Source organism: Numenius arquata, chromosome 10 (genome assembly GCF_964106895.1).
Source record: "Numenius arquata chromosome 10, bNumArq3.hap1.1, whole genome shotgun sequence".
Taxonomy (NCBI): Eukaryota; Metazoa; Chordata; class Aves; order Charadriiformes; family Scolopacidae; genus Numenius; species Numenius arquata.
Genome location: NC_133585.1, coordinates 15,679,963 through 15,702,006, shown reverse-complemented (window position 1 = coordinate 15,702,006; position 22,044 = coordinate 15,679,963). Strand labels below are relative to the sequence as shown.

Below are 22,044 nucleotides of genomic sequence, written 5' to 3'. Positions count from 1 at the left end.
AGGGACGGCTCTGTTCCTCCTCCTCTTCATTAAGGTTAGAGCTAGGTAGGCATCTGCTTTGTTCCTCTGCAGAGGCAAAGGTTTTAAAACCATATATTGCCTCTGTGCTATTAGGAAAAATAACATTTGAAAAATAATATGATATAAAACTATTTTTTAGTGATGTTAGTTCAGTAGTGTCTTCTCACATTTTACACCACTAAGCTGTCTTATGCTGTACTTAAGATATCTTAAGGATCTTATGCTGGATCATGTTACGGAGAGTAATTAATGATTTTGAGGGGCTTGTTTTCTTGTGAACTTTGTTTAAACTGCTATTAGCCAGGTGGAATTCTTACTGCCTTGCTGGACTGTAAATCTGTTACTTGGTCTGAAGAGTATTTGGGGGGAAAGGTTAAACATGTACCAAATTTATACTAGTTTATTCCAAGAATTGCATTCCACATGCGCTGTACTGAATTGTAAATGTGATTTTTTTTTTTCCCTAGGCAAAATCCAAACCAAAGATATAACATTCTGAAACATGCAAGCATAATAAGTGAAAGAGTCCTTTATACTGCAAAACTGACTGTAGGATTTCTGCACAGATTTCTGCATGCGAAGAATCAAGCTAGTAGATACTACTGAAAAATATATATATATATATATATAAGCAACTGTTTCATAAAGTGTAGTCTACACAGGCAAAGCAAAAGAGCAGAGCAACATGGAGGGGCAGTATAAAGCCTTTTTAATTTTTAAACTGTGTTTTCAGATAAAGTTTATGTCATCAGTTGTTCTATTAACTATAGCAATTGTTGAACCTATTACCAAATCTAGTTGATTTAGGTCTTGGAATCAAAACTGTAAAACTATTAAAAGTTACTTGGTGTCTGACTAGAGGAGAGATGCTTTTAGCATCCTCAGGATGCGGAGAGGTTGGATAGCACAGCCTTTACGCCTGGGTTTGGCAGCCGCTGGCTCAGCAGTAAGCGTGAGCCCAGGTTGTAGAGAGTGGCCACAGGAGAACTCTCCTGGCTGGCAGGTTCAAAAGAGGTGGCTATGGGAAGAGCCCACCTGATGGGGCCTTGCGGCATCAGCCTGGAAGCTGTGGGGTGGGAGGGAACTGGATTTATGCACAGGGTGGAGGCAGGAGATAAGGATCTAGGAAGCAGATGAACAGACTGTGGGACAGTGTTGGTTTACAAGGAAAACCAGAGATGCGGGAGTTCTGTGGGAAGATGTTGGGGCGTGTCAATCTGTGGTCACTGACAGGTGCTGCCTTGCTCCTTGGCCTTCACTTGTACCCAGTGTGTTATCTCCGGCATGTCCAGATTCCCTTTAATTACTGCCTGGGCAACGTGAAGCAGAAATGTCTTAAACGTGCCTTTTCTTTCACACTTAGTGGAGCAAAGTACAGTTTGCTAGCGTATACCACTTTGGGGCTGGAGAGTGCTGAGGACAATTTCAGGACCCACAACCTCACCATTACAGGAAATGGTAAGTACATATGGTACCAATTTAAGGAAATAAAAAACCAGTAACATTTCGCATTTCTCTCTCTTGTAAACTAAAGAGCTTAAAGAGATTATTTTTCTTGATACTTAATATAGAACAACCTTAATGAAATATTTAACAGCTCTAAAACAGGCATCTATACACAGCTGAATAAACTATAAGTTGAGTAAAATTTCAAGTCCAGATGAAAATGTAATTCTTTTGGGAGTTTCTTCTGTCATTTGCATCTCGGTCTTACGTGAGTTGTAGCTATATACAAATTAGTTCCCCTTCCTCACAACCAAGGAAGGGTATCAGAATGAAGGACAGCTTTTCCCTCTGTAGTCAGAAGGAAAGTAGAAAAATAGCTCCAGTTACAGCGAGGTTATTTCAGGCCCAGATTTAGGAGAGGACACAAGCCGTGTGTGCTTGCAATTTGGGCTGGTCACTGTACTTCAGCCCTGGGACAGCACGAGTAGGCAGCACTCAACCTGGATGCTAACACAGGGACTATGATTATGCTGCCAATGAAGATAATGTTTTAAGTGGCAGTACAGTTTTTGATACTTTGTCCATTATTTTCTGAAAGAATAGCCCCTCCCATAAGCCGCTCCAATTGGTAACTTAAGGCATGAGACTATTGCTGTATTTCACTGTAGCTTCCGGGAAATTTATCTTTTATTTGGGTAAACTTGACCTCAAAGAGAACTTCATTCTTTACACTTCATTAATTCTGAATAAGTACAGATTTGAAGAGTTACAGGGTATTTGTTTCTTGATGGGTTGGATGAATAATTTTGAGTATCTCTGATATTTGTAAGCCTTTCCTTATTAGTACTTCATACTCTTTCCTCTTGAAATTCCTTGTAAAGTCATTAATTTACATAACTTTGGTGAGAAATGATATACCAGGATATTTTGTTTCATCACAAGCATTTTTAAAACATGACTCTAAGAGTCATGTCAATGGAACGTTGTATTACCTGCTTCTAATTTCAGAAGACAGAGCCTATTACATAGCAGAGCTGAGGGAGGAGGCATATTGCAATTCATTAGAAACTCCTTGGAATCCTAAATACTCTTCTAGTACAGAAGGCAGAAGTAGATACAAATTCTAAGCCTTAACAAAACAATCAGAAATAAAGTGCTCGTGTAAATGTAGCTGTGTGCCACGATGGGATGGGCTCAGGGATCCTACTGAGATGTCTTAGATGAGATGGCCAGTGTACTTGTCTTTCAAAATGTTTCTAGCTGTGAAATGAGATTTAGAGCTGTATTATATGTAAGAACAACTTTTTCTTGCAGAACAATATCTCCATTTTCACTTGAAATTCTTTTGGAAATTATCTTTTTTTTTTTCTTTAATTAAAAACCTTACTGAAGACTAAAAATCAGTTTTAGTCTAATCCTATTAGATGAAATTTCTTTCTTTAAATAGAAAAATGCTTATTTACATTCATTTAAAAATAAAAAAGGTATGTAGAAAGCTAAATTATATTTTAGGCAGAATTTCAGAACTAAGTGTTTGTCCTTATTTTGCCTGGTCTTTTCCCTCAGAGGAATCCTCTTTTTGGCTCCCCCTGTATGGAAACATGTGCTGCCGTTTAGTTGCTCAGCCTTCCTGCATGGCTAGGGATATGATGGCAGGATTTCTTAATCAGCAGGTAAGACAACCTTGCTTGTGTTTACATCCTCCTCTGTTAATAGCTGTCACCAAGAGTCAATTGTTAAAACGTTTGCTTTTACCTGAAGTGGTTTCTTGAGGACTGTTACTTTTCACCAGTTCTACCTAGAGCAAGGGGAAAATTCTCTCTCAGAGCTGCATTTACAAATAGTATCTTCAGTGGCTAAGCATGAAGAAATGGATGTTTCCTTGGTGTGCTTATCAATAAAATTATTTAGGCTGTTACATAAAGATCAAGTATAGTTTTTGTTTCAGAATTGGTTTAGGCTGGTGCTTGATGGCAGCAGTTCTAATAATCCAGTGGCTCTCATCCTTGTACATGCCTCTCATTGTGCTGGCACAAGAGTTCATCTCACAGCGTGGTGAATCTGACTGGTGAACCGAGCCATATTTAAACTCATCCCTTCAAAAATGATTCATGTGAAGTCAGTTTAATTCTCTATTTTGGTTCATTGCACAGCTAGGCAAACGAGAAGGTGATAGCAGAGGGCCAGAGTGGCTGGGTCATTTGTCAGGAGTGAATTACAGGCTTTAAACTGGTTGTGAAACTATAATGCTTTCATGAAAGCTGTTAAGAAAATTGATTTGAGAAAGTGGAAATTCTGTCTTTGTTTGACATGTGTTGAATATACTGTGTATTTCCAAAGTGAGATACTCTTTTTATTTCTCTTATTGTGTAAGTAATGTACTTAGTAAAGGTGATTTCTTTCTTGCAGTAGACACCAGTTCTAGTTTTCATTCTGTGTGAACCAGCAGATTCTGTATTGTTAGTGTCACACTGCAATAAATTTGTGAAAACTGTAAAACACCAAAAGACATTTAAAGTATTGCTAACATTTCAAAAATCAGTGACTGAAATATTCTACAACAGGAAGTCTTTGTTTTAGGAAAGAATTCAGTATGGCTAAGTTTTGATCACGCAGGGCTGATCCGTGTATACCTTATAATATGCTCTTAACTTGTAGCTTATGTTTGGCAATTTCTGACTATTTCTTCCCTTTAGCAAATGATAGGAAGTCTAACTAGCTGGAGGAGGCTGTATTGTGTACTAAGAGGTGGCAAGCTCTTGTGTTATAACTCGCCAGAAGAAATTGAGGCTAAACTGGAGCCAGCACTGACAGTTTCCATCAACAAGGTAAAATTGGTTGTATTGGGGTTTTTTGGTTTGGGCTTTTTCCTTGTTTTGGGGGAGGTTGTTTTTGTTTTAAGACATCACTACAGGCATTTGGGCTCTAAGCTGCTGGTATGCAGAATGCTTTATAGGTAGCATGTGGGTGGGATGTGCTTCAGTGAAATTTGCAGTCGCTGAATTTTTTAGCAAAGACATTACATTTCTTAGCTGTGGACATAAGTTCCTTCTATTGCATTAGACTGGTTAACATAGAGGTGAGAGAGAGGATGTTTTTCTTTAGGAAAAGTGGTAAGTTGTTATATGACAATTTCATAAGACAGTCCTTGGAAATGTATTGCTTACAGTCCCTTAGCAATGCTGTGGTAGACTTTTATCCTCAGCAAGGTGGAATTTTAACAAAAGCTTTTTTGTTGTTGTGTGTTATTTGGCCACAGTCTTAATTAGGAGAGCTGGAAAATTGTTCAAAATATTTTAGTGCCTTAAAATAAGCTGCTTTTCTTAATACTGGTTTTGTACAGGACTCAATAACTTTGGAAGTTCTGTTCTCTAGGTGACATTACTACTGCTTTTCATACCCTGATTGGAAAGACTGAGTTTAAAATGTAAAGTTAAAATATCACTATTTGGCTAAAGAAACATTAATCATTTAATTGTTCAATTAAGGAATGTTATTGAAAGGATCTTCTAGAACAGTGAGCATTAGAGTGAACAGATGCTTTCAAAAACTTTTTGGTGCAGTCAAGAGTTGATATCACATAAGGACAGGCAGAAGAATTTAATGTTATTTGCAATTGATATAGATGGATTCATCTTACATAAGTAAATAGACACGTTTAGAAACTGTGTTAAGCACAGGTCGATCTGGATTCTGCTGCTGTGAGCACTTGGTGCCAATGCAAATTCTGAAAGAAGCATTCCTCCCGTCCAGTCCCTTGTTCGGGCTGCTGTGCTGCTGCTTTATGCCAGGGCAGGCATTGGGGCAGCTGACTGATGAATTGGACAAGGGAACTGATGTGCGTTAAAATTAGCTCGTTTTTGGGGGAGGAGGAGAGTTGTCTTCCACTGTGGTTCCCTTTAATAAATTCTTTTACCCGGTTCACTCATGGCCACACAAATGCTTGTGTGGTACAAGAAGGGGGCTAGGCTATGACTGAGAATGTGTAGGGACACAGAGTAACAAAGAACTGCCTCTTACAACAGCAATGTCAGCTTTTGGTGGCTTTAAAGTTTCTGAAAAATATGACTGCGTGCTCAGCTACAGTGAGGCTTGTATATAAACCAAACATTTAAACTAGATATAACAATATGACCTGTTTGTGTTAGGACTTCTTTTTTAATGTGCTAAGATTTAAAATGATTCCTTAATTAAAAACACCATTCTACTAGTGCTGTATCTTAACAAAGCCATTTTTTCCTCAATTTGTTGACCCATTTACATTAAATAAATATTAAGACTGTGATATCTATTTAAGCAGGTTTACTTGCCTACCTCTTCAGTTGCTTCTAATTGCACTAGTCAGCCTTTGCCATAATTCTGTTTTGCAGCTGTTCACAATATCAGTTAAGAAATGGTAAACTTTAATAAATTCTAGAATTTCTAAACCCATATTCTAAAATGTGACAGTAATTTTAAAGGTTATGTATCAGGCTAGCTCATATCTTTCCTTGGAGGTCTCTGTTTTGGTCTGTATCCTAGTTTTGCTTTTCCTTTTAAAATAACCATATTTTGGTCCTTCAAGTTACCGATACTCTTAGAACCTAAAATGCAGCTTAATAAGCCTTTGCTGGGAGACTGTCCGTACATTTGCAGAGTATCCTTAAAGCTAACATATAGAAGGTACATAAATCATGTATCTTATACCACTTTACAAAAATGTCAGACTGCTGGAAAATGTGACTGTGAATTCTTCTTTAGTTTTAATTAAAACCAGAAAAAATCTGCAATTTAAAACATATTTGGATACTTTACCACTTAAACAGTTTCTCTTGAAAATAACTTAATGCCTGCAGATATTTTTTGATTCTTTTGTTATGAAATTTCTCTTATGGATTAAATGAAAGCAAACTAATCATATGGGCTTGTCTGCTACATGTTGTTATAGAAACAGCAATTTCAAAATGAGAGATTGAACATCAACTCTAGACGTTCTAACTCAAATCTCTCTGGTTGGATATGTGGCATTTTCATTTGTAATGTGAAGCTGATCCTTTACATGTAATTGAAAGATACTTTCTGGAAAGTAATGAAATCATCTGGATTTATGAGAAACTCCGTGGAAAATATTCACACTGATAGCCTTATTTCCCATTCCCTTTGAGTCGAGACTTGAAGAAGCCATTAAGACCAGCAAAGTCATTACTTCAACTTCAGATGACTTCAATGCTACTGCTGTTGAGCAAGAATCGTTCTGCAGTTCCTATTATGCAAGTGCTACTATTATTGTTCCAGCTAAATGTGATTATAACATATTATATTGCACAACTAAGTAGGGAAAGAGAAACTATATTTTCTGTAGCAAAGAAAATTTGCTGGAATCCAGTTTGAACAAGAAATACTCCTTATGGGCCAGTTCCTGAAATTTTTTGAAGTTTTTTTTTTTTTTAGTTTAAAATGAATAATAAAACACCTGATAGCCTAGCAAATTGGTGCATGTGCCAGCGGTTCATGTTGGTTGCTCAGTGTTTGGAATACCTATTCTATTGTGTCCTGATCATTGTAAAACTTTTTTGTGCCATGTATGCCTGAAGCTTGAGGTATTCTGGGACATCGCTTCAAATTAACATAGACCCGTGACTTTCTTCCTGGCTTATTTTGCCAGTGCAGTCTTTGCTCTGGTGCCAGACAGTGCAGCAGGCCCAGAGCTATCTCCATGCTCATGTTAGTTCTTGAGGTGAACAGGATGAGGAACAACAAGTGTTTGCAGCCACGGGCTCAGGGTTCGTAGACTGGTTGCTAAACAGTGTAGCAGAAGTGAAAGGACAAAATCAAGCTGGCATTTCTGCAGACTGTTACCTCAAATGACAGTTTTTGTTGGAACATCTGTTTTGTGCTAGGTCAGGTAGAGAAATTAGTTCGAAAATGTAGCGATGGCTACAGCAGCATAACTTCAAGGGAACCATGCAGTATTTCTAGAGAACCAGGTAGTTCACCCTCAGACTCGAGCAGAAGGATATCACAGAATGATAGGGGTTGGAAGGGACCTCTGGCGATCATCTAGTCCAACCCCCCTGCCAGAGCAGGTTCACTTAGAGCAGGTTGCACAGGGTGGTCTCCAGGCAGGTTTTGAATGTCTCCAGAGATGGAGACTCCACCACCTCTCTGGGCAGCCTGTTCCAGTGCTCTGCAACCCTCAAAGAAGTTTCTCCTTATGTTTAGATGGAACTTCCTGTGTTCAAGTTTGTGCCTGTTACCTCGTCCTGTCACTGGGCACCACTGAAAAAAGACTGGCCCCCTCCTCCTCCGTTACAAGTTCTTGACCATGTGAAGGAGCCATCAATATGAGCATTATTCTCTGTGTGCCTCAGGGAACTCCAGCAGTGGTGAAACGAGAGCAGCCCTGAAAACACCCGTGTTCTCTGTAGTAAGGACTTTGTCCAACTCATTGGCTTAGATAAGCCTTCATACATGTGAAAGTATTTTGGGAAGGCATAGACTGATTAAGTGCCTCCAAATATCTGGACCTTAATATTGCTAATTTAGTCCTGCAATTGCTTGAAGGAGCTTGTGGATGTGGGCAGGGGAAGCAGATATAATACTCAGACGCCACGTGGTGGACCTTATAACACGCATGCTCAAATGGAGCAGTTTGGAAACTATGCTTAATGGCTCCACAGAATGCTGGGTAGTCATGTAATGCCATCTCCTTCCTCTGGTTTTTAGCTGCTGCGTTGCACTGAAGATAGCTGAAGTGCCATAGAAATTCTAATACTGCTTTTCTGTATCAAACTTACACATTATAGTTACCATCTAGTGGCCACAAGGATGTTACGTTAATACGTGGTCACAAAACAATGAAGATGAAATGAGGAAGTATTCATAGCTGATCTGGTGAATTTGGTCTTGTACATTAAGGTGTTTGAAAGCCATAATTTTAAATTTAACTATATTTCCTCACTTGCCTAAAACAGACCCCATGGGAATTATTAACATTATGGCAGAAACCAACACATGAACAGAGTATGTTTTGTTTCCAATGTTGTGTTGTTATTTCTTGGTTTATATTTTTGGTACTGAAAATATGAAGGAATTTTGTTATATGTGATTTGGTTTGTCTAATCTTAAAATAGGTACACAGAACCAGATCATAGTTTATTCAGTATTTTTCTTAAGAACTGTAATTTGTTCTGATGTCTTAAAATGATCTTTATAACCAGTGCTCCTCAGTGTGTCAGGATTGACTTAGCAGGAAAGTGTTGCACATCAGCAATAAAAAACTTCTCTCTCTCTTTTTCTTTTTTTTTCCCCTTGTTTTTGGTTTCTTTTTAGCTTAAAAGATGAGCTTCCCAGAGAGGTATTACCAGGCAAAGAGATTTTTTGATTTTGGGGGAAAAGTATAGAGGAAGCTTTGTATTTACATTGCATTTAAAATAAAAAAAACCTAACATTTTCACTCTTAGTCTTTACCCACCTTCAAAAAAATAATCTTTTGCATATAGGACGTAAAACTGGCTTCAGCTTCCCCAAAAGAGTCATTTGGTTCAAGATTCAACTCTGGTGTTCCTATTCTGATCTTTACAATTTTGTTTTTTACAGTAGCTGTAGCAGAGCTGGTTCAGTTGTCTGTAAGACTGCGTAAAGTTGAGCGTTATTATAACATGGTACCTTAAGATGCTTTTTTGCTGATGTTTGGGGTTTTTGTTTGGTGGCAGTTTTGGGTGTATTTTTTTTCTTTTCTTTTTTATTTGTTAAGTAGAACTGGGCATGTAGTGTAATTCACCCAAGCTTGGTAAATTCATCATCCCATTACTGTAATGGCATCTTGTATCACTCCTTAAATATTTAAGCATCAGATATAGATTGTTGCTTTAGGATTTATCTCGTTTGAATAATACCATAGTTGTGGGATAAAACCTGCAGCAAGCGTCATTAAATAAACTTGTGTACGGTATGCTTGAAGTTCTTACCTGTCAAATGTTAATCTATTTGATTTAATTTTTTTGTTGGTATCTATGGTTACCTGAGTTAATGGGATATAGAGCACTTATGGATGAATTACTTCATCTCCTATTTTTAGACAGAAGAATTTAAATGAGCATATCCATCAGATATGCTACAAGCAGCTGTTGGTATTTCAAATGGTTACTTCAGTAATGCATTTAAAATCTGGGGAATGTTCTGTAGAATAATTTTTGTTTTTCTGAGTATCAGAAGTAGGCTTATCCCCATGGGATCCCATGTGTAAACTTAATTTCTGTAGGTGTATGTTTAACATCTATAGCAGATGTTTGACATTTGGTTGAATTGTGTGAAAAGGAACATGGTTAATCTGTCCCCACTGTATTTTGAGGAATGCCCCAAGGCCACCTTTGTGGTCAGATTCTCTGTCCATCCGGACAGGAGACGTTTGAATGCAACCCTGGCTGTAGTTGTTGGCTTCCTTCAAAACCTAGGGCACTCCCCATGCCAGGGGACACCTTTGTGGCATGAGGGCACTGTGTGGTCTTCACGTGCGTTAGGTGGCCTTGTGTCCTGTCAGGCTCCAGGGCTGGCCAGCTGTAGGGTGCTGGCTGGTTTCCTGGCACCGAAACTCATCATCCTGCCAAGATTTGGGATTATGCTGCTCTCCTGGGTATGCCAAAAGTCCTTTTAAGAACAGTGTTATAATAGGCCATCTCTTGCTCAGCCAAGTTGAATTTTATACGCAAAGATACTCCCAGAGTTTATGCTTTAACTCTTGTAAATACAATTAATGTTAATTATTTTAATTTTTTTCATCATGTTGTGATGAGCAGCAACGTTGACCAGTTGCGTTCTGGAAATTTTTTCAGTTGTGTGTTATATCAGACTTCTACTAAAATCTTTCAGTATTTTACACATGAAAAAAAATATTCACTCAATTAAGGGTAAGTGCTTTTTCTTTTTGTTGTAGTAATGCCATAACAAAGAAACTAGATAGTATGAAAATACCACTGGATCTATTTTAGATGATAAAAAACAGTTGAACTATGTCCCCAAAAAGAAGGGGAAACCTTGGCTGTAACAGTGCTGCTGAATAATCTGAGAGCCTTTCTAACATTAGCTGAAGAAATTTGATAGACTTGTGATGTGCTTCTCACATATATTTTTAATTGTTTCTATGTAGCTCTCCCTAATTAGGGCAAAACTAAAATGTCTATTTTGAAATGACAAGTAGAATTTTTTAATGTTAGAGCAAAATGGTTTTTTGTGCTGGAAATTTGTTCTAGTATGGGGAACTGCTACAAATGTTCCTTTAAATGTGGACTAGATAAGTTTCTTTTTAAATTTCCTGTCACTATAGTATTAGCCCTGAATGTCCTGATTCACTAAGATGAACATAAAATAGATATGAGTTTAGAATACATTGCATAAATAATGGCACTCAGAAGTACAGTAGGAGACCTAAATGGTAGCTGTAACAATGTGGTTGTCCAGCTGAAGAGTGCAGAGAAAAGGAGCTGCTTGCTGTTATTTTAGATTATTCACCAAACTACTGTGGAGAAGAATGAGCTCTGTGAGATGAGCTGGTGAAGGCAGAGGGAGGGGAAACCCAGAACGTATATTCTGTAATTTAGAACTAAACTGCGATGATTGTGCTCCATTCCCTTATTTTTCATATTTTATGCCATTATTATAGTTTTATGAGAAAATATTTTTATAAGCCATTCTTGAAATTAGTTGGTTCTTTTTTTTTTTTAATTGGAAATTAATCTGGATTAGATAAAAAGCCAAATGATACCTCCCTTACACCATCATTGGCCATAAGGTGATGCCAGTGTGGAGCTGAATCAATGACTCATGGCCACAGTTTGTCGTTCCTAGGAAACCAGAATTCGAGCTGTGGATAAGGACTCCAAAAGAAGAACTAATAACTTCTCTGTTATCAACCCTGTGTCTGGAGAGGCTGTGACGCGACTTTTTGCTACTGACAGTAGGGACGACCTTCATAAGTGGATGGAGGCTTTCTGGCAGCACTTTTATGATCTGAGTAAGTAAGCGAGCAGTGCTGGCAGCGTGCCCTCCACCATGGGGCGTTAAGTAACATCAAAGGGATCTTTGAACAATTTGAGTTGGAATTGCCTCATAAGCCTTTGTTTGCAGCGATGAGAAGGAAAATGTTCTTTGGGATAATATCGGGTGGTGGTCTAAGCCGTTGGAAGGCAAATATTTGACTAAACCGAAGTTGTCTGGGGTTTTGCAGGAAACCAGAAGCAGAATATGTCCATCAATCTCAAAAGAGCTTGATCTCTTTTAGCAGTATTCTAGATAATTTTTTTTAAGGGCTGCTAAATTCTCATCATCAATTCCTCCACTGTAGCAGGAAGAGTCCACCTCTGCCTGGGCTTCCTACCAGTGCTGTGTTGGTTTTGTGAGATTCTCCTTTGGGTGTGGAAGCCTTAGTGGGAAGTGGTGAGGATGCTGGATTCATCTGGGGCCTTGGCTAGGATGCAGATTCAGCCACCCCTTGCAAGTAGGCACATGTATATGGGATTTCCTTGCTCAGCAGTATTATGGATGAATTAAATTGCAGTTTGTTGCAGCAAGGATTACTTGATTCTGTTGGTAATTCTGAGGTTTTTGGACCCCTTGTCTCATGGGAATATGCTCACCTAGCCACACTCCAGTTGTGCAAATACATGCTGCTTACTTGAACCTGGTAAAAGCTGTACCTGAGGCTTTGTAACAGATGATATAAATGAGATGATAAACTGATACCCTGATCCTTTGGCTAACCTCTGGAACAGCACTGTTATTACATGAGAGAAGAAAGTCATTTATTGGTGTAAAACAGTGAAACGGTACTGAAGTATTATGCTGTGTTGCTTGTTTAACACCAAATATTTATTATAAGAACTATATAGATTAATTTGTCTTTTTCGTCTGCTTTAGTAGTTTGACTAATGGGTTTATTAAGAGTAGAGAACAACTGTCAGTTATTATGCTGTCATCGACAAGGTATAATTGGTTCTTGACAGTCAGTTTTGTCGGGTCAGAAAACAGAACCAGGTCAATTAATGAAAAATCAGTCTTTAGTCAGAGGCCACACCAATAAAATCAGTGAATCGAGGTTGTGGAAACTAGGTATTATAGTTTGTATTTCTAGTCCTTTCTAGCTCTGATTTACAATGAGAAAAGGCTCTATCAATTAAAGAAACACACCAAGCGAAAACTAGGGCATCCTCTTTAAATTAGCCATAGAGTGGGGTAGAAGAACTACTTCTTATTCATTATAGATAGAATACCCATGGATTTTTTGAGACATTTTCCTTAGGTTCAGAAAAAATGGGTCACTTGGCATTTAAATGCCTTTTTTCTTCCCTGGTTCTAAAATTCTCTTAAAATTAATGTGCTCAGAAAACTTGGAATGATTGGTATGAACAAAGTAATTTTACTGTCTTGTTTTCCTTAAGGTCAAAATCTTATTAATAGAAAAAGAGGTTTCCTTGTCTGCTAACGGATAAAAGGCAAGTTATCCTCTATTAAAGACAGCACGTTCCTTTACTGTAACATTGTTGTATAACATCCAGCTTGCAGTATATTGGAGGTTGTCCCCGAGAACTTCATGAAGCTTCCCTAACCTTGAATTATTGTATTTCTTTCAGGATTTATTTTTTTTTTCTGATGAATTTATACTGTGTTTGAGGATTTGAAGGCAAATTATGATATTTAACCTCTGTAGTATAACAGTGCTGCTGGGATGCTTAAGTTAAAGTTGTAGTATCTTACGACCTTTGTGCTAAGAGTTAGAATGAGCACAGAGTTGAAACTACAAAAGCATCCTGAGCATTCCTGCTAAACAACAGTAAATGCTTGCTGTTTAGCATTGCTTTGGAGATGGTTTCCTAACACAACCTAATAACTTCAATTTTTTTCAAGCTGAAGTGTTTAAGTTCCAGTCATTGTTCTCTTTTCTCTCTCAGGCCAGTGGAAACATTGTTGTGAAGAACTTATGAAAATTGAGATTATGTCACCACGGAAACCACCTTTGTTCTTGACAAAAGAAGCGACCTCCATCTACCATGATATGAGTAAGTGGGATTTGTCTTTTCAAGTTGCAGGGTAACAGAAACAACATTGTCTGTATTCAGATGGCTTCTGGTGTTATGTTGAAACACTGAGTTTTTCAAGGGCAATTCAGACAATGAAAGCAACATAATTGCATACAAGGAGTTCATATTAAATCTGAATTTGTAATAGCACAAATAACAAATACATTTTTTACTTTGAGCCAAAAAAAAATCTGCAATCTGGACTTTAACTGGTGAGCCCTGAACACATTCAAAAAAGCTGTCACTAGAAATAAGCATTCATCATGAGAGTAGTATAAAGCTCAGGAAATGTAAAGGTAAAATAGTCTAGTCTGCAAACCAATGATGTCCTTAACTAGTTGCATGAGATTAACTTGCTGTTCATAAAGCTATTTAAAGGCTTACCTAACATAACTAACTTAATTGTTTGGTCTTTGGTAATGACGTTGAAAAATATGCTTGGAAAATCTGTCTAGCATTTATTTGAGACTTCTATTTTCACAGAGCAAAATGGTATGCAGCAGGATTATTTTAATAGTTTCATTACAGAAATAATATTTACAGACTAAAAAAGTAGGTCACTTTGTTTTAATGGATCCAATGCAGTATTGGCTGAGAAATACTGTACAGCTATAAATGCCTGACTGCTTGCTGCTTGAGATCGGAACTGTGAAGATGCTCAAAATGCCATGTGGGTCATCGAGTTACCGTGCATCAGAGCATGGAACAGTCAAGAGAGTCCTGTGGAAGCTAGGAATGCAGAGCAGAAAAGGCAATAAATCAACTATATAGAAGTCTTATGAAGTTAACACTGTAGCATAATTCTACTGATACTCAAGTACATCAGTGAGAAGCAGAATACAAACTCTGTTTCACTCTTAATATAACAGGTTTTTTCCTGCTTATTTGTAGTATTAATAGGCAAAACCCTGTGTTTAAAAATGTGTTGAAAATCATTAACGTGTAAACCCCAATAGAAAAGATACTGTTTAGAGCCTAGTATTACAGCAGTATACATAGAAAACTCAATATGAGGGATGAGAAATGGGGCAAGACAGTCTTAAAGCATATAAAGAAAAATGATATATGTAAAGATGTCCCATTTTCTGCAGGCTGGAAGCACAAGAATATTTAGTCATAGACTTTTTCATGTGCCTTCTGTGAAATGAAATTTTCAAAACACTATACAACAAAATATGTTTAATATCTACTATATATAGATTTCCTAGTAGGACCTTATTTTTTCTACTTTTACTTGGAAAGCAATATCAATGCCTACCTGGTTGCCTCAATGCCAGCTGTCAGGGAAACAGTTCCCTTGTGTCACCTGAGTTCTCTCTTTGAAAGCGTATGTGTAACCTTTGCCATTTCATCCATTAGTACTATTAGTAGTAGTCCAGACTTCATGAGACATAGTTAATACCGCTTTGTATTCTGAATAGTAATACTGAAATAGGTAGCAGTAAAATTATTGGTAGTGTTTTAATCTGAGTTAATTGCTGTACCTTAAAATTACAGGCATTGATTCTCCAGGGAAACATGAGGGCTTAGCTGATATCATACAAAAAAAAATCGAAGAGAGTGATGGCGAGTTCCTGCTTGGCCAGCGAAAAGAATCTGCATCTTCCTTATGGGCTTCACTCTTTGATGGATCTCATGACATAGTTTTTCAGAAAAACACGCATCCAGGCTCAAAAAAAGATACAGCAAGTCCTGTTGATGGCAGAGGAAAGAAAAGAAGAGCTCCACTTCCACCCTCTGATAAGTTACCATACAGTGCAAAAGTCCAGGTGAACACAGAGCAATTGGGCAAGGAAAACCAGAAGTCTGACTGCACATCTGCTAGTAGTTCTTCCTTTGATTCAAAGTTATCTACAATAATGCAGCAGTTGCAGACACCCATTGCTGCTGCTCGCAAAATTGGTCCTTGTAGAAAAAACAGTTTAGCTGGCCATGGGAATCCCATTTCGTTGGTTACCAAGACTGAGTCGGAAACTAAACCAATACTAACCCCTAGACAGAAATGCATTACAGAAATGCTAGACCCTAGATCATGGTTGCAGCCATAGAAACCATAATTAGCTTAGAAGAGTTCCTGAAATCAAAGGTTTCTCAGTCTTATACTGTAACTCTTGAGTAAAAATAGATTTTTTTAACATATAGCTTATAATTATGGAGACTAAAGCTGTTTTTTTTCTTTTAACCAGGGCATTACTACTAGCTGCAGTCTCAGCTGTACTCATTATCGCTAACATCTAAATAATTGCACTGGTAACAGACGGGGGTTCTCTCTATCTGAAATAACGGTGCTATTTCTGAAAAGAGCGGTTCAGTACTTTCTTCTTGAAAAACCAGCAGTGTTCAGGGTAAGTCAGTGTCCCTGCAGCAGGGATGTTACCATTGCCTTCCAGCAGTCCCTCAGCTTAGACCGTCTGCAGCTCCTCAGACTAGTTCAAATGGGAATTTCACACATATTCAGCACAGATCTTGCAAAACTAATTTTCTTGGGCTTCATGCTTGTCTTCACCTAAAATATTCTTCTCTCTCCCTCACTGTTTGGGAACCACTGCTTATAAGTTAATGTCCTATGAAAAGTTATTGTGCTCTTCTGAATGGCTCTGTAACTCCATATGAATTTGTGAAGCAGTTCTGTCAATTCAATGTGGGATCTCCTAAGTTCTTGCTGGTGCATGCGCTGACCGAATAGACCAGGATTTTCTGTGTTTGAGCAAGAATGTGATCCATCACTGCTGCTTATTTTGGACTAACATGAACATATAAAGCAGTACTGCATACGAACACCTATTCAGGATTTCATTTTTATGGTAGTATTTTCTGACGACTGGGGCTCTGTAGCGTGGCTTCTCCTTTGTGGAGCCTCTCGGCTGTTCCTGGTAGATAGCTGGTTTGTAAACACGGCAGTGTTTCTGGTAAACAAAAAGGGTTTTTTCACCAGTTGTTCTTTCTGAAATAACAGAGAATAAGTACTTCAGGTGAACATATTGAACTTTGATATTTTTCCGTCAGGCTGTTCGACATTTTTGTAAGAAGCATGGGCTATTAGGCTTCCTGTGGCACCTGCAAAACATCTATTGCATACAGAAAAGATTCTGTTCTCCTGGATCCACAGCTTAAATATCCAACCTTTTCCTTGGTTGATGCATTTATCTCAGATGCTGGAACATATCCAAGAGCAAAGGTCTGCTTGCAGATGTCACTCTAGAGCCTTGGTATTCAGACCTGTGTTGAGAGGGTCATATCAGCAACTTTATACATAGGGTTCTTTTTTTTTCTTTTTTTTTTTTTTTTCTTTCTAAAGTGCAGGTTGCTTTGGGAGCTTTACCATTTCTCCAGAAGATATTGTATGCATGGTTGGTTTGTTTGTTTTATCTATTTTTTGTCTTCTGCTTCTGCTAAGCTCTTGGCTGCACAGCTGTGAAGGTATCTGCTGAATTCCCTCAGTAGTTCATTGGCTATTTGGGATGGGGCTTTAGAGGCAGGTTTCATTTACAAATCCTTTTGCAGGATTAGAGCCCTTCATTTCTAGAATGTCCTTGTTCATTCTTCGTTTAATCACATTCCATTTTCACTCTGAAACAGCCATAATCATTCTTACAATAAATCATGCTGTTACTTAAGTGGATGGTTTGTGAATGGTTTATAAATAGGAACAGAAAAACTGAAGAATAACTACATGATTATGTAAATTAGACACAGTCAACTAAGTGGACTGTGCAACTCTGAACAAGAAATAGGAAAAATAAACAGGGGGGGAAAAAAGGATATTTTCCAAAATGCAGCTGCAGTTTATTTAGCTTTAAATCTAGCTTTAAATGTTACTGCACTCTGAAAAGAAATAATACCTTTTTCTTGGTAAGCCCCTTCCATTTACCTGTTATATTTCAAAATAAATCTCATAAATATATAAGGCAAGAAGGCACCGTAATGAGGATTTATTTTTAAATTCAACAGGCCATTGAATTTCAAGGAGCAGTTTCTCTATTACATTCAGTGGCTTTGTTTTGAACTGAACATACATATTTTAGGAAGGCATTTAATATTAATTTAAAGTCTTCAAGTGATGAGGATTCACTCATACCTCCTGTTGCAATAGTTAATTACCCCAGGTACATTTTTCACTTGATTTTCTATTTGCATTTCTAGCTCCACCTTAAGTTATTTTGGTCTTTTTATACATTTGATTGCTTATATTGATCTCTGTATTATCAGCTCTTCTAATTGCTTGTGTCTAGTTATAAATCATGATTATGTCCCTTTTAACCTTTTCTCTGATGAGATGTACTGAATTCCTTAACTTTCTTATGGCAATGAATGTTATCCAAGACTAATGAATCTTCACATTCTTCTCTGTACTTCTCATGTATTGAAATATTTCGAAGTATGACATCTGAATTAGATGCCACATGTCAATAGTGATCCATCAGGACTATATAGAGACATAACGTGATCCTCTTGCTCTGATTAATATCCCCCTCCCCTCTTTCATCAAAAATTGTATTACCCTATTTTTTTTGTGAAAGCATTGCCTTGGCTGCTGAATCTTACGGCTCAAGTCCTCTTCAGAGCCTTTTTTAAGAATGCGGTACATCATCCTCTTGTTATCCTACCTTATTTTTTCTTAGAAATATACACTGTATTTTACCAGCATTAAAATACTGCTCATGAAGTGATCCAGATTGCTCTGTATAAGTGACCTGTCTTCATTCTTTACTACTCCAGCAGCCTGCATGTCCTTTGCAAATTTATTGCAAGTGATTTTTACAGTTTCTTCCAGATCATTGATTTTTAAAATGGAATGCAAGGCAAGGTTTGTAGAGAGAGGTGATGAGTTTTTATTACATCATGGGTAGGGGGTGGGGAAAAGCAAACAGGACGTTGAGCTTGCGTACCTTTTAGCCTTTAAAAAATTGAATAAGATGGAAAAAATTCTATATTTTTTGTTGATTCTGTATTAATACTGCATTTTGAAATTGGTTTTCTGTCTTCAACGTAACATTCTACATTGATTTGATCTAGTACTGATATTTTAAAGAAAATGACATGTTCATCTGGTTTTCAATAGGTGACTTAGGGTCCTTATGGGTAACACCTCAGCGCAGGTGTCTTGAGCTTACTGTAGCAAAGAGTAAAATACAACCTGTTGTTCAAGACCTATTCTCCATGAAGCTGTCTTGATTGACAGTTTGCATCTATCCTTAAATTAGACTCATACGAGCCAGTTCACTATATTGCCCTGATCACCATTAAGCAAACTAGGCCGTTAATTACCCGGATCATCCTGCTTCAGAACAACAGTGTTGTTTTTACAGTCCTGTGAAACATCATGGCAGTGTTGAGACTTGTTTAACTAATTGGACATTTAGGCTCCCACAGCTGGGAAGGCTTCTGCTACCCAATGGAGTTTCTGTTATTTTAAACAACCACTAAATAATCCCTATTATGAAGCATTAGTTGACATCAGGTTTCAGTATTTATTGTTACTGACTTAGTCTGGGGTTTTTTGTCCTTCTATATTGCCATTTATCGTTGCCTTCCCATCTTCTGTTAAGCAAGTTGGTTTAACTGATAAGAACTGCAGGCTACCAGCAAACATTGGTCTTAGCTGTACAGTAAAGTCAGTTGTAGGAAATACATGTGTACTCAGCTTTTGTCTACACAAGAGAACATAAATATTACTAATAAAAACAGAGCACAATTTTAGGAGTATAATTAGAAGATGTATCTGTGAGGAAATTGTGACATTTTTTGGCTTTTCTATATAGTGTCAAAGTGTAATACTTTACCACTGGTACTGGTCCCTTATGATTGCATAGGCTTGTTCAGAAATTAGAACTCTTCCTTTTTTTTTTTTTTTTTCTCGAGTTTTCCTGACTATAATGAGGATTAATATTAAAAACAGAATAAATGCTTGTACCCAAGGCCAGCTATGTCGCGGTGTGGTACAGTGGCATTTTAGACTTTGCAGTCATTCACTTCCCAGGCTGTGTAGTTTTAGGGACGTGGCCTGAGGCGGGCGCTGAAGCCCATCTATCGGTAGTACGTGGGACTGAGGAGCTGTTGGCTTTGGTCCTTCTATATGGAGGTGAGGGGGAGCCTAGAGGCAGAGAGGTGGGGAAGCAGCCTGTTCCTCACAGGACGTGGTGGAAACCATTTAACTGCTGCTTCTGGGCACTAAAGGAGAAGGTACCCACTAAGCCACCTTACCAGTTGCACCCAATCATGAGGGTGCTTCAGTTGCATGACTCAAAATATCAGTGATCAAAAACCATAAGTCATTTGATTAGCATCTATAAACAATGCCAGAATAGGAAATATTTTATGAAAGCAGAGGTGACATTAGCCAGCCTCCTGCTGGGACGAGGCTAGGAAGAGAGCAGGAGGCCTGTGGCTTCTCCCAGCCCTGATGTCCCACTGCCCACTGTGTTCACATCTGTGCAGGCAGGTCGGTGTGCTGCTGCCTGGCAGTTGAGGTCCAGGGATAAAACCTGTTTGTCCAGAGACGCTGTACCTGGAATGAACAGCTCAAACTACCCAGTGTAGCACCGTGGTGGCATCTGCCACCGCTGAACTACACGTATGATTAGGTAGTTTTCTAAGGAACATGTCAGGCCCGTTCTGAAATTTGCACCTGCTTGTTGGCTGCTGGAATGAATTACTCGCTGCTTAAATGCGGAATTAAGTAGCAGCATTGCTGTGTTGAAGTCGGGCAGAGACAATAGTCAACCTGAATTCTTCTTTTAGGAAGTACAACTTGAAAGCAATTACCAGTCCAAACTTGAATATAAATTTCACGGAACATGAACAGCTTTTGAAATATTGACTGAACAAAGACTTAATTTAGTAACTTTTTTTTATTCTACTTAATATTTTCAGCTGTTCGCCTGCTCTTGGAATGGTAGGCAGTACCTTTCGCAATTTTAAAGACATTAGCTTAAAATGTTTACATTTTTACTAGTATTGGTATTTTATTTTTTTCTATGGTAATTATACTAATAGTTATTTTATGATGGTTTGTAGGTTTGTACATATTTGGAAATACTGTCCTAGTATGCAGAGTTGATTTGTAATTAAGGTAGATTGCCTTAATAGAAAAATGCAGATTTGGACACTAATGTACTGTGAAATGTTAGAACAGAATTATTTTTTTTGCTGCTAACATATTTTATTTCTGTTTAAATATGCAAGTGAAATTAAAAATGTTTCTAGAGTAGAAGGGTTTTGGTGTAATTTTCTTCAGTCTTGAAGTACATTAAGCTTTACTCCAGTTTATAAACCATTGGGGGTGGCTGCTGTAAAATCGAGATTTTATGGGTAGCCACCTTTCTACTGGGCCTGCAGAATGTATCCCTCTAGGCTCACGCTGACGATAGCAAACAGTATTGGCCTCAGTTTTCTAAACTGGAAGAAAGGATAAAAAACCTTTTGGCAGCTAGCGTTGATTGCTCAGCTCGTCGTTCGATGTACCCAGCAGATCTGTGTGTCCAGACAGGCTGGAGAGGTGGGCTCGTGCAAATTGCATGAAGTTCAACCAAGCCAAGTGCAGGGTCCTGCACCTGGGACGTGGCAACCCCAGGCACAAATACAAGTTGGGTGGAGAATGGCTGGAGAGCAGCCCCGAGGAGAAGGACTTGGGAGTGCTTATGGATGAGAAGCTCAACATGAGCAGGCAGTGTGCACTGGCAGCCCAGAGAGCCAACCGTGTCCTGGGCTGCATCAGGAGAAGTGTGGCCAGCAGGTCTCGCGAGGTGATTCTGCCCCTCTACTCTGCGCTCGTGAGACCCCTCCTGGAGTACTGTGTCCAGCTTTGGAGTCCTCAACACAGAAAGGACATGGACCTGTTGGAACGGGTCCAGCAGAGGGCCACGAGGATGATCAGAGGGATGGAGCACCTCTCCTATGAAGACAGACTGAGAGAGCTGGGGTTGTTCAGCCTGGAGAAGAGAAGGCTCCGGGGAGACCTTATAACAGCCTATCAATACCTGAAGGGAGCCTACAGAAGAGCTGAAGAGGGACTCTTTGTCAGGAAGAGTGGTGACAGGACAAGGGGCAATGGTTTTAAATTGGAAGAGAAGAGATTTAGATTAGATATAAGGAAGAAATTCTTTACTGTGAGGGTGGTGAGGCACTGGAACAGGTTGCCCAGGGAAGTTGTGGATGCCCCATCCCTGGAAGTGTTCAAGGCCAGGCTGGATGGGGCTTTAAGCAACCTGCTCTAGTGAGAGGTGTCCCTGCCCATGGCAGGGGGGTTGGAACTAGATGATCTTTAAGGTCCTTTCCAACTCTAGCCATTCTATGATTCTATGAATGTGCAAAGTTAGGAGTGTTGTCTGAGATGCACCTTGTTTCCCCAAAATGTGCCTAAATGGTTTGGTTTCAATGCTGTCTTACTTCTCTCATAGTCTTACAAGAAAATGAAGTAGATTTACATCATTCCATCTGCTTTGTAAGGTGACTTCATGAAGGAGCCATGGACACTACTAATGCCATCCGTTAATGTTTGTGCTCCTGCTCACATCACCGGCTA

At 38.6% G+C, this 22,044-nt stretch overlaps 1 protein-coding gene across 1 annotated transcript in view; it reads left to right on the top strand.

The window, feature by feature from the left end:
* RTKN2 (rhotekin 2) overlaps nucleotides 1-15,568 on the top strand; it is a 31,535-nt gene extending 15,967 nt beyond the window's left edge. The window contains exons 7-12 of the mRNA XM_074154849.1: nucleotides 1,385-1,479; nucleotides 3,034-3,140; nucleotides 4,164-4,295; nucleotides 11,293-11,458; nucleotides 13,392-13,499; nucleotides 15,018-15,568. Coding sequence (XP_074010950.1) covers nucleotides 1,385-1,479; nucleotides 3,034-3,140; nucleotides 4,164-4,295; nucleotides 11,293-11,458; nucleotides 13,392-13,499; nucleotides 15,018-15,568 — 1,159 coding nt within the window. The remainder of the gene's footprint in view (nucleotides 1-1,384; nucleotides 1,480-3,033; nucleotides 3,141-4,163; nucleotides 4,296-11,292; nucleotides 11,459-13,391; nucleotides 13,500-15,017) is intronic.
* Nucleotides 15,569-22,044: the final 6,476 nt, after the last annotated feature.